Source organism: Aptenodytes forsteri, unplaced genomic scaffold, assembly GCF_000699145.1.
Source record: "Aptenodytes forsteri isolate BGI_AS27 unplaced genomic scaffold, ASM69914v1 Scaffold55, whole genome shotgun sequence".
In the NCBI taxonomy this organism is placed as follows: domain Eukaryota; kingdom Metazoa; phylum Chordata; class Aves; order Sphenisciformes; family Spheniscidae; genus Aptenodytes; species Aptenodytes forsteri.
The window spans coordinates 12,428,694-12,441,483 of record NW_008796063.1 but is presented as its reverse complement, the minus strand read 5'-3'; the positions used below and the strand labels follow the sequence as shown (position 1 = coordinate 12,441,483).

At 48.4% G+C, this 12,790-nt stretch overlaps 1 protein-coding gene across 1 annotated transcript; it reads left to right on the top strand.

The window, feature by feature from the left end:
- The first annotated feature begins 72 nt into the window (after positions 1 to 72).
- SCNN1G (sodium channel epithelial 1 gamma subunit) lies at positions 73 to 11,976 on the top strand. The gene is made up of 12 exons (XM_009286507.1): positions 73 to 389; positions 1,286 to 1,580; positions 2,009 to 2,202; positions 3,163 to 3,266; positions 3,718 to 3,881; positions 6,849 to 6,947; positions 8,163 to 8,280; positions 8,772 to 8,850; positions 8,936 to 8,993; positions 9,352 to 9,413; positions 9,615 to 9,690; positions 10,128 to 11,976. The coding sequence occupies exons 1-12, from the start codon at positions 73 to 75 to the stop codon at positions 10,515 to 10,517; spliced, it is 1,956 nt and encodes a 651-aa protein (XP_009284782.1). The 3' UTR covers positions 10,518 to 11,976.
- Positions 11,977 to 12,790: the final 814 nt, after the last annotated feature.

Genomic DNA, 12,790 nt, shown 5'->3' with positions numbered 1-12,790 from the left:
CCCCACGGCCGCCGCCCCCGCCCCGCCGCGCTCAGGCGCCCGGTCTGCCTCTCCGCAGCTGCCGCCGGCGCCATGGCCCCCGGGAAGAAGATCACGGCCCGGATCAAGAGGACGCTGCCGGTGAAGGGCCCGCAGGCGCCGACGCTGAGCGAGCTGATGAGGTGGTACTGCCTGAACACCAACACGCACGGCTGCCGGCGCATCGTGGTGTCCCGGGGCCGCCTGCGCAGGTTCATCTGGATCCTGCTGACCCTGAGCGCCGTCGGGCTGATCCTCTGGCAGTGCGCGGAGCTTCTCATGAACTACTACAGCGCCTCGGTCTCTGTCACCGTCCAGTTCCAGAAGCTGCCCTTCCCCGCCGTCACCATCTGCAACATCAACCCCTACAAGTAAGGCACGGGGTGCCGGGCGGCCGGCGGGCGCTGGCAGGGAGGAGAGGGTGGTCCCCAGCCGCCGGGGACTCCTGGCAAATTCATCGTCCCCTCACCAGCCCAGCACAAACCCCTTCCCGGGCTTATCCTGCTGCGCCACAGTGCTGCTCGTCAGCAGTCTTTCCCAACTGTGGGTTTTCCCTCTACAGCACTTTGAGTACCGTATCCACCTCTGTGCTGATGCTCTTCAGACACGTGGATTATAATCGCATCCTTCACTTGCTGCCTGCTGAGCTAGACTCAGTCGATTTAGCTTTCTGCTCGAGACAGTCCCTGGCCGGCTCCGTGGTTCTTGTCAAATTCCCTTCTTCCCAGCACCAAAGTTCCAGGATTACAAACAAAGGCGTCTCCTGAAGAATGGAAAGGGAACATCTGTCACTCCTCTGTTGCTTCTTTCTTTCCTTATAGGATGCTTTGACATTATCAATCAACAATACTTTTTCTCCTGTCAAATTACACTTTACGTTGATGTCTGTTCTGCTGCCAGCTACCCACCCCGGTCCCTGCAGGCGATCCAGCTCTCTGGTGCCTCTTGGCACAGATGCAGAAATCTTATTTCCACATGCTTTGCCTCCTTGGGCTTGCTAACACAACCTCCAAGCAGCCTGGGAGTCTGCGAGGGCTTTCTCTGTAGTTCAGTCTGCTTTTGGTCCTTGCTCTGAGATCTCTCCATGGGCATAGCTGTGTCTGCCCACACTGATGTAAATTGATGTGGTAGTAAGAGAGATCAACGTGAGTCCGCGACAAAGAATTCTGTCCTGAGCGATGAAATTCTCAGTCAGCAGGCAAAACCCTGCAGCGAGGGGGTGAGGTGAGATGGGATGTCACTTTCTATCACATTGTCTCCAATGCAGGTACAGTTCGATGAAAGACTATTTATCTGAATTGGACAAAGAGACAAAAAAAGCTTTGGAGACTTTCTATGGGTTTTCAGAGGGCAAGTCCAAGGTGCGCCGGTCGGTGGATGAGTGGAACAGCACAGGGAGCGACTTCTTCAAACAGATCCCTCTGCTGAAGTTTGAGGACCTCTCTAAGACAGCGACTGACCTTCGCAGTGGCCAGAAGAGGAAAATAGAGGGCAGTGTCTTTCACAAGGATTCGTCCATAGTGAACTCTGGGGATTCAAATGATATCATCGGCTTTCAGCTGGTGAGTGTCACTCTTCCTTGGCCAGCAAGTTCCCTGTGGGGCAACAAAGGGGTGTTTTGGGTTGGTATCCCTCTGGCCAGTTTTATTGCTTGCCTAGGTAGCTTTATAGTGAAATAACACTCCCCCTGCTCTTTTGCCCATTCTGCCATGCCTCCATGGCTGCCTGCAGTTCATCTCCAGCTCTCTGGAAGAGAAATGCCTTCCTGAAGTCTACCCAAATAGACTTAGTGCCTTCCGTGACCTGTCCTTTGGGCCTGAAACATTTGATCGTATCACTTAGCCCTGAATGAAAGGTCTTCGATGCTCCTTTGTCCTACTATAACTTCATACCTGGTTTTTACTGTGGAAGAGAAATGGTATCACATGTACCTTGTAGAATACATAATTTCATTTAGTCTGAAATGCTTTTTCCCCTTTGTAATTATCAGTGCGATGCAAACAACAGCAGTGAGTGTGCACTTTATACGTTCAGTTCTGGTGTTAATGCTATCCAAGAATGGTACAAGCTGCATTACATGAACATCATGGCACAAATTCCCCTGGAGACTAAAGAAAAATTGAGTTATTCTGCTGATGACCTTCTACTGACATGTTTCTTTGATGGCCTATCTTGTGACAAAAGGTCAGTGCACAGAAAATACCTGCCAGTTTAACAGCTTATTTCCAAGTACAGAATACATAGGAATTGAATATTTGGTATTTGCTGAATTCCAGCAGGAACCATTTCCATTTTTAAATGAAAGCAAACATTTGTGTCTTCATGAACTTTAATTACGCTCTTTAATTTAATTTGTCATAGTGTTCTGCTGTCCACATTTCGGATAAACCCATGGGTTTTGGCAGAATCAAATCTACTTGCTTATGATTGTGGCAGTGCAATTCTTGTGTGTCCTGGTAGCAGGAGAGTCACCCCTTCATACTGGGGATAACAGCAGAGTTCCCCTGTGCAGTTGTGGGGATAAGATTAAACTTGTACACGGGTTTAGCAATTTCCCCACTGCCAGGCGCAAAGCAAGCTGAACTGTAACTCTCGTTACGGAAGACATTTTGCTTGTGTCTGTAATCGTGCAAATGCATAACATCTTTTCTTGGAATGAAGACATTTGCTTGAGTGGGAGGGGATGTCCACAGGAAAGACACGAATGTGCTTGAATCACGAGGGTGTGTCCGCAGCCTCCCCTGCGTGACAGTGGCTATGACACCTTTTCTGAAAAATGAGGAGTCGTGTTCCTTTAGACACTTGGCTGTCGAATGAAAGAGGACTCTGTCCCCTCCACCGCCACCTTCCTGCTAGTTCTGTAAATCCGCTTCCCCGACCCTCTCAGCCCCCATTCCCACATGAAAACCTCCTAAACTTTTCATTTCCTGATGCTATTAAACCAGATCATATTTCCATGTAGTTTCAAGATACTAAGAAAAAGACCCACTTTCCAGCAAAATTAATTGCTTGCCAAAAAAAAAAAAAAAGAAACATCCAGTCCTGCTGTGTCTCTGCCAAAACAAAAAGCCCAAATCTGCTGATTTTCTCCCACAGACAGTTAAAACTGCAGAGGGCAATGTAACAATATTTAATTTCTTTCAGGCACTTCACTCTTTTCCATCATCCCCTGCATGGCAATTGCTATACCTTCAACAGTGGGGAAAACGGGACGATCCTGAGCACCTCCACGGGAGGCAGTGAGTACGGTAAGGAAACCAAGTTTGCAGAGGAACTATTAGATAACAAGCGGTTCAGCGAACTGGATCCTACTGGAGAGTGATTGATGTGTTGGCTCTAGATGTGCAAGCTGATTGGGGAAATGCTTGTTTGAACTAGTGCAAACTATTGCCAGAGAATAAAGATAATATCATTGCATCACTAATGTTTTCCATCTGAAATTACTGCTTCCCAGTTATATAACTTTTTAAAGGAGGTTTCAGCCACGTTCTACGGAGACACTATTTGTTTGCTGTACTTGGGGCCGCGGAGGGACATTGCTTGCTGCAAGGGTCTCAGTCTAGCACTGCAAAGGCTTTGCTTGGTTGTTACAGTTCTACTTAAGGCCAGATAATATTAAGTAAACTGTGCTGCCCTCCCTGACCAGAATGGCTCTGGCTTCTGGTGTAACTCTGCTCCTACCTTGCCTCTGTTCTTCAGGATTGCAGGTTGTTCTGTATATAGATGAAGCGGACTACAACCCCTTCCTGGTGACATCCACAGGAGCCAAGATCATTGTCCATGACCAAAACGAATATCCCTTCATTGAAGACATCGGCACAGAAATTGAGACTGCAGCAGCCACCTCCATAGGGATGCACTTTGTGAGTGACAGCAATCTTGTTTCCTCCTGGTGCACGGCACCATTTCATTGAAACAGATGTAAAAATGAACTGATAGGATGTTTGAATATAGCCAGTAGCTGGAAGGCATCTAATACCTCGCACTTGAGCAGCTGAAGTGCCCCGAGGAAAATCCTGTGATAGCACTTTTCTGAACAAAGTTTTCGCTTGCGCAGAGGCTGTTGGAAAAATCAGGTCTTTATCAACCAAACAGGGATTTTGTTTGTTCTCCCTTTTCTCGGACCCCTTGGCTTTCCAGGGGACTCTTTTGTTTTGTTTTCACAGCAAAATCCACAACCACAGAAATGTGTTGTCAAGTGCCCCGTTTCGCTTTAGCAATAAGCAGAGGAGTTTGCATCCCACGCAGGTTCCAGGGGTGGAAAAGAACAAGCTTGAGCTGTGGGTAACCCACGTTAGGGTCAGGTCTGTAGAGATGACTGCAGCGCAACTCATTTAACTGTTTTGTGGGTGTGAGTCTCATTTTTCTGGGTTTCTTGTTATTCCAGCTGTAAAGAAAACCTCGTGGGCAGTGACTCTGCCTTTGCCAGCTTAGTGAAGCGTCTTGCCGTTGCTGTCAGCAAGGGCAGGGAGGGCTGCAGCTCCAAATTTCCCCAATTAGTGTAGTGCAGAGAAGGCATTTGACCCAAGGGGCTTCTTTCCGTGGTAGAGAAGTGAAAGCAGTGCCATCAGGCAAGCCAGACTTTCCCCTTTCATCTGGATGGGCTGTTAAGTGAGCATTTTAGTTCTGCCCTTTCTTCACTGATGGTTGGGTCAAATGCACCAGCCGGCCAGCTTATCTTTCCTGGCTGGGTGTGCCAGATCTAGATAGTCCACGCATTAGAAAAGACATTAAAAACAGGGTTGATGGTTTTAAAATGTGCAAATAGTTAACTATCTTCCAGCTGTCTGGAAAACTGGCAGCAACTGCTTGGTCTAACCAGTGGGGATAAATGCTACCTGACAAACAAAAAGTGAATAGAAGGTACGGGAACCAGAACGGTGTAAAGGAGGCAAAGTCTCGCAAGACTATTTATTTCCTTTATAATCTATTACACCTTACAGGAGAAAGTCACTGCAGGCAGAGTCTCAATATTTAAATGTAGTATTTTCCTGGTACAGTAGATTTGGACTGTTGCATATAGTATTAAAAACAAGACTGAACATATCTCGGTGGCTGTGTTTAAAAGATTTGGCATGAGGAAGTGATCTGATTGCATCCTAATGTAACAGCCGAAACAGAAGCTGGACACAGTTTCTGGACTGAAAACAAAAGCTGATGATCACTGTACTGCCAGTAAAGGAAGACTCCAGAGAGCCTGCCGAGGGGGAGTCGCGATTGTCAGGACAGGGCTGCACCACCGAGGTGCCGGATCAGTCCTTGTACCCGCATCCAAATACATGGAGGAGGACACAGCGGACATGTGCCACAGACAACGCTGCTCACTAGAGGCTTGAGCGTGGCAATCGCTGTTTTCCAAATGCGAACATCAGTGTCTAGGTTATCGCTCATGTATTTCTGCTGTGTACTAGGACTTCCCCTCCACCTCCAAAAATATTCCAAGATGTTTGCATTCCAAACAAGGCCTTGCTTGGTAGGAGTTTCAGTGCTTTAGTTAAGTATTTAGTTTGAAAATTATTTCAGTGCCTGAATGAACAAGAAAGCTTTTGTAGGAGTATAAGCCACAACAAAAAAATTCTATACAGGATCCATCACCTGTCAGAAGATAGAGCAGCAGACTGAGGCAGGTGTCCTGGCATTAGATTGTCTGCGGAAGTTAAAAGCACATTAAAAGCTGGTTTCATTCAGTTTTCAGAAGTAATCCATCTCTAATACTGAAATCACATGTATCTGTGTTCCCTCCAAAGAGAGATTTGAGCATCTTTCTAAAAGAGCTGACTTGCATCATGCATGCCTGTAGCCTTCTATTGCTGCAGACAAAAATGGTAACGCTCGCTCTCAGGCTTGACCTCAGTAACCTGTAGATCTATAGTCAGTGCCTTAAAGGTGAGCAGGCATTTCTCAGGTTCCTACTAAATTGATCCTTTGTAGGATCAGCCCCTAATTTTAAACTCTGTAGAGAAAGATAGGTGAATGGCTTCTTAAATGCGTGACATTTCTTGTGGTTTCAGGCCACCTTCTTTGTTATAAAGTGGATAATTACTGCAGAAAGATGGTAAGAGTTTAGGGCTGAGCTAGGTAGGGCAGTCTGCAGGAAGCAGACAACGTAGCCTGAATTGGGTCTTGTGAATCTGAGTGCTCCCAGCCCTGGTTTCAGCAGACCTTGCAGGCACAGCACTTGGCATTTCAGAGCTGTTTTCTCTGGACAGAGATCGCAGAACAGGAGAAGGTTCATCGGAGAGGAAGGGTCAAAGCAGTACCTGGAAAAAGTCCTGAAGGAGATACAAACATTTGATTTAGAGTGATTTTAGAGAGGTGGTGTTGAGCACTAGTGGAGCCTGAAGTGCTGTTTTACCCACAGAACAGGAGCAGCCAGTGCAACAGCAGCGCAGGAAGGTGTGGGTCTTCACAGAAAACAAAACAAACCAAACAAAAAACCAACAACCTCCCTCCCCTCAAAACACAAACACATATCCAGGATAAATGATGCGTAGCCTCTAGGACTTTGCAATGAGAGAAAACATACATGTTGTATGCTTTGAAAAATCCTCACTGTTACCATTATACCATCTCTGCATTCCTGCAGAGGTTTTCAACAAAGACAGCAGATAATCCAGCCAGAGCAGTGTTTTGGGAAATGGACATTACAAATCAAAAAAACCCCTTGTTTTGACAAGTGATTGGCAAATCATTTGAGATGGCAAAAGGTAAACATGCTGTTCAAACCTGCCCCATCACTTACAGTTTCAGAATCATGATGAACTGCCACTAAATCCTTTGGTTTCTCTGTGAACTCCAAAAACCAAGATTTGTTCTTTTCTGGTTCTCAGACTCGGTCTCGCAAGCTGAGCAAACCCTACAGTGACTGTACGGAGACTGGTGCTGACATACCAGTAGAAAATCTCTATAACAAGAGCTACTCACTCCAGGTAAATCTGTTACATTTGTTTTTATCAGTCGCTTGAACACTACCTTCATAAAAAGCTTTACAATATCCTGTAGTTCAGGATCTGAGATTGTGAACAGTCCAGGCATAGGGTCACTGCTTCTAACACTGATGTAAAATACCACAGCACTTTTTAAAAATCCAAGTTTTATTCCTAAGTGGTTCATGTTTGAAGTTCCCTTAGGCGCCCTGTTAGATAAAGAGAGAACATTAGCTCATTAGGCAATTTTCAAGCAATGTGAGACTGGAAAATATTGGCCAAGTAAATGTTGCAGCTTAGTAACCCTTGAAGCCAGAAATTGTGACCTTTAGGACTCCAAGAATAACAGATACCATCTAATCAGTATCCAGATAGCAGGATGTTTGTTTACAGAGTAAGTTTCCACTAATTTTGCATGGTTTCTGTAATTGGGTCCTCTTGGAGAGTGTCAGTTGTTCTGGCACTCTCCACTTGAAGAATCATAATTATATTAGCTGCTGCCTACTGCAAAGCCTGTGCCTAGGCTGGATTTTTATTTTATGGGGTATTATACCTGAAATCTGCTGTGATGTATTGCCAGGTAGGATCACACAGACATTATCTCAGGTTTTTAATAACAGTACTTCACCAAAACTCAGGGCTTAGGAGGGCTGGGACTGGGACCAAAAGGCTTGACGGCTGGGATTTCAAAAAGAGAAGTTCAGTTCCTGCTTGTTCCAACTGATTGTTTTAGCACAAAACACTGACTCTACTGCCTTATTAATCCTTACAACTTCAGGTCTACAAATATGCACCAACACAATTTGGTCGAAGCTGTGAACATTTTCACTAGTGAGTCACATCCCACACCTAGTTGTTGATTCATGGACCACATGCCATGGCAGACCAAAAACCTTCTCTTTGGCTGTGAAAAGAGCAACTGCAACACTGAAGCTTTTGATGGCTATAGGGGAAGTGGGGGCATTCACAGAAACCCCCCCTCAGAGAGGATTATATTCTTATTTCTTGCACTAGAGCCTAAACCCTCCATGCCACTTTCTGCCTGTATTTGTATTTACTAGCAACAGAGCGTGAAGGCCCAGGGAAATGGGTTCCCATCTTATTGCTACTATCGTAAACAGAGGATGTTTTTAGGTGCGTGCGAGCCTGGAGCTTGGCGCTGCGGAAACGCAGCAGCCTGTGCTTCTTAGACACCAGCTCTTGGTTTATCTCCCCCAGATTTGCCTGCACTCCTGCTTTCAGAAGGCCATGGTGGACTCGTGTGGCTGTGCCCAGTATGCACAGCCCTTACCTGCTGGGGCAGAGTACTGCAACTACAAGAAAAACCCCAACTGGAGTAAGTGTTCAAACACCTCCCACACTGCATGTGCCTCAACTGCCCGCTGCCAGCCACATCCCTCCACAGCACCATCCCCGGTTGGCACGGCCCTGCCTGCACCCAGCACCACCCCAGCCACACAGTGCACTGGGAAGAGGCGAATCTGCCTTAGCCCACTTAAGACCCCATACCGCAGAGCCTGAAACTGCCTCTCTTGTTTAAATTGACTTGTTTCTGACAGTTGTCCTAATTGCTTGTCATTTGTGCACACCACAGAAGTGTCGAGTGGAGGACTTGACCGGGTGAGGCAATTGTTCATGCCTATAGCAAGCGACAACCACTTCTCAGAGTATTTTGCAATATTTATAGGGCAAATCTTTTTATCCCCACCATGTAGGTGATGGCCACAAAGGCCACCTACACCCCAGAAGCCCCACTCCAGCACAGGTAGCAAAAGATCACTGCTTTTCTTTCCGGCTTCTCATACACGTCCTGCTCCCTTCTTGCAGTGTACTGCTACTACAGACTGCACGAAAAGTTCGTGAAGGAGCAGCTGGGCTGCCAGCAAATCTGCAAAGACGCCTGCAGGTAAGTCCTGCCCACGACCAGAGGTAAAATGCTGCATGTGCATGGGAGTTCAAGCTCACAATTGACAGCCTGCCTCTCTCTCCAGCTTCAAGGAGTGGGCACTCACCACCAGCATCGCCCAGTGGCCATCCACCGTGTCAGAGGTCAGTTCCTAATTGCGCTCTGCCGGGACAGTAGCATGGCACAACAAGGCATTAAGGAAACCCAGAGATTCAGCACAGAAGCAGGGGGCCCCTGGGGTATTTGTTAGCACTTCAATGGTGCTCCTCCCAGAGGCTCAGTCTGTAGTGTCCAGGTCAGGGCTTCCCCTCCAGGATTTCACCGTTAAACTAAAATTTGGCTTGTGGGCTGGGCCATCCCCATGGGGACAGGTGGCCCATCACACACCTTCAATTCTGGCACCCAAGCTGGTCCAAGGAGGTGTGGAGCGTGAGCTCCCTTTCCAGGGGATTTCTACACAAGCACACAGAGCTATAACAGTAATTTCTGTCTTATTTCCAGGACTGGATGCTTCGAGTTCTCTCTTGGGACAAAGGGCAAAAAATCAACAAGAAGTTGAACAAGTAAGTTTCCATGTATGTGTTTCTAGCTTGCACCTCAAGCTCAGATATAATCTCAGCAGCCCTAATGATGGCAATTGGGGAAAAAGCTCCCTTAGAGCAGCCCAGCCCTACTGGTCCAACTGGTTATTTGCATAGTTTTTCAGTATGTTTCATGTTATTGTTTTACTAAACCCTCAGCCTACCTTTTGTTTCTCCTCTCAGGACGGACCTCGCAAATCTCATGGTGTTTTACAAAGACCTGAACGAGAGATTCATTTCAGAGAATCCTGCCAACACAGTAAGTGAGCGCAGCAGTTCCCTGCTTGGCATCAGGAGGATGCGGCTCTTCCTCCCAGACAGGCTGGAAGTTTTCATCTTGCCAGGGGAGTGGTCCCATCCAGGCAGGGGCAGGAAACCATCCACAGACAATGCACCCCAGGGTGCCCGGTCCTGCCCTTTGCAGCCCTTTTATCCAGGACCGCTTTTCAAACTGTGCAGTCCCAAGCCCTGCACCCGGGTAGCCTGTGGGCTGCCTGCAGTAAGCGCAGCACTGAGCTCCTGCTGAAGCAGAGCAGGAGAGGATAACGCAGGCAGCAGAGGAAGGGCCCATCGCATTTGGTAGCGCTCACAGCAAACCCTGGGTGCCCCAGCTTGGTGCAGCCTCCCCGCACACCGTAATGGTGCTGTGGACACGCGTCGCAGGAGCCGATAACCTTGTGCTCTCTTCTCTTCCAGCTCGTCATTCTTCTTTCCAACTTCGGAGGCCAGCTGGGCCTTTGGATGAGCTGCTCAGTTGTTTGCGTCATTGAGATCATTGAGGTCTTCTTCATCGATTCGCTTTTCATCGTAATGCGGCGCCAATGGCAAAAGGCAAAGAAATGGTGGAACGACCAAAAAAGGGACCGGTCGGGGAAGACACAGCAGGGCAGCGATCTGGAGAGGCAGGGCCACGATAATCCTGTCTGCATCGATGAGGACTTGCCCACCTTCAACACCGCCCTCCGCCTGCCGCTGCCCCAGGACAACCCCTTGCCCAGGACTCCCCCCCCCAATTACAGCACTTTGCGGCTAGAGACTGCGTTCACAGAGCAGCTGCCCGATACACTAGAGGTGGGGCAACACTGATGCTTATTTATCCACCCATCCAGGTGCCAAACTAAGAGGTGGGTGCTGGACCCACGTGTCCAGGGGTGAAAGGCACGCATCCAAACGAGCACTGAAGGGCTGTTGGGTCAGACCCTTATTCAGGGATTGAACTTGCAGTCAACGCTTCTCTGAGCAAAGCTCAGACACAAAAGCCAAGGGCTCAGAGATATTAGGAACTTCAAGCAACATCAATTCTCAAGTTAATCATTGCAGGAGATGGCTGGAGCAGGATGTGGCACTGAGCTGGGATGTCTTGCCAGACAGAGGCATACATTAGCAACCAACTGCACACACCCCATTGTAAGTGGGCAGGAATTACTCCACAGCAGAAGATTGATGCCACGTTGGGTATGAACGCTAATTGCTCTCTGCTGTGTGGCTTGACTTGTGGGAAAAACCCAGGGCTTTCAGGAATGCAGCATGACATTTGTAGGAAGGGGCATGACAGAGGTTTGGGAAGAGCACAAATTAGATAAAAGGAAAGCTCTCAAGTTGAATTTTGATTAGGAACCTGATTCCAAAGGTGGCCTGAGGAGCTCTTTATTCTGAGATGAAAAGTTAGGATAGCCATAGATGTGCTTGTAGAGCAAGTTACTACACAGCTTGAGTAGGAGAACTTAGGTCATCCCAAAAGAAACATGAAAAGGGCATGAAATCTCATTTGGATCACAGTAATGAACTGCATACTCTGCAAGCTTGTTTCATTTTACATCGCTCAAGCCGGCCATTAAATGTAACCTCAGAGGAGCTCGTTAAGCAGCGCGTGGCCTTGGCCACACGTGACTTCCTAGAAGCTTCAAAGGGAGCTGGCTGCTAAACCTTTCCTGCTCAACCCCAGGCAAGGATTTCCCTCCTGTGGCCACCCGGTTCACCGCCCCGGCTGCCGGCCCTGGAGCTGGCAGTGCCCGGGGAGGGGACAGAGCCACGCAGGGCTGCAGCAGCAGCTGGAGCTGCCCTGGGCTCCGCGCACAGCCCTGAAGGGAGGTGGCCAGAGGATACATCTGTCCCACCAGTACGTCGTCCACCTTGCTTACGCCCCCCCCATTCCACCATACTGCGTCAACACCTTGCGGTTTGCCTCCTGTGCACAGCGCCGTGCTACTCCTACCGCGCCGGACCCTCCCCGCACCGCAGGCCAGCCGGAGGCTGCCGCCTGCGCCCGCGCGGCTGCAGGGTGCTTGTGAAGAGACCTCCAGGGCACCCAGCTGGGGTGGCAGCACCCTTCCCCTTGCTCCCACTCCTGCACCTGACTTTTTCCTACCATAGCCGATTCTTAGCTGCCTAGAGCACACTGTATAGATGTTGAGGATGAACATAGCCTACACCGGGTTGGCTGCGTAGGGCTTTTGTAGAGCAAGAGTGATTGAGTGTGTGTGTAAGTAAGTGTAAGAAAGTCTCTCTTTTCCTTTCTCTATATAAGCTTATTTTATATAGGACAGTGAGACTCCAGAAAGGTTCTTTAATGTGCAATAAAACATATTTTAACTGGATTATTTAAATAGCTGATAAACTGAAAAAATAAAGATATATTTTTTAATAACTGCTTTCTTTTTTTTTTTTTTTTAAATCAATATGCATGTGCCTTCCGTGCAGGCATCCCAAGAGATTATGGGACTTGCCTGCGCCTGCCCTGGGGCTGCCAGGTGCCCTGGGCTCCTCTGCAGAGGCGGGGCTGTGCTGCAGACTGCTGCTAGACCTGGCTCGGGAGCAGGGAGGGGGAGCCGGGGGTACAAGCACGTGCATAGTGAAAATACCTTTCAGAAAGCAGCATTAGCCAGCAAGGTGACCCAAAATGCTGGAACCTCAGGTGTCTCCAGACAGTTCTACTCCTGGACAGTCCTTTGGGAACCAGAGGAGAAGAGAGAACTGGGTGTGCTCTGCTTCAGAGCCCCTTCTCTAACGCACGGAGGTGAGGTGCTCGGAGCGAACCAACGCGTGTCCCCATCGCCTCTCCAACACAGCATCAAATAACAGCACTCATTACACTGGGCTTGCCCCATTTGCAACAGTGGCAAAACAAAACCTGGAGAAAACCGCTGGGGTAGCCAACGAAAGGCATGTGCACACCAGGCCACCTCCCCCTTTGCATTACAGGTGTGAGCTGTCGCAACTACAGCAGTGGTGGAAATAACAGCAAACTTCAGAGCTGGATAATGTCTTACAATAAGCTCCTTCCTTTCCAGTTTGTTGCTTCTTTATATAGGAGCTCGTTTGGCTCAGTAACACCTGACTAAGGACTTTCTTCCAGATGC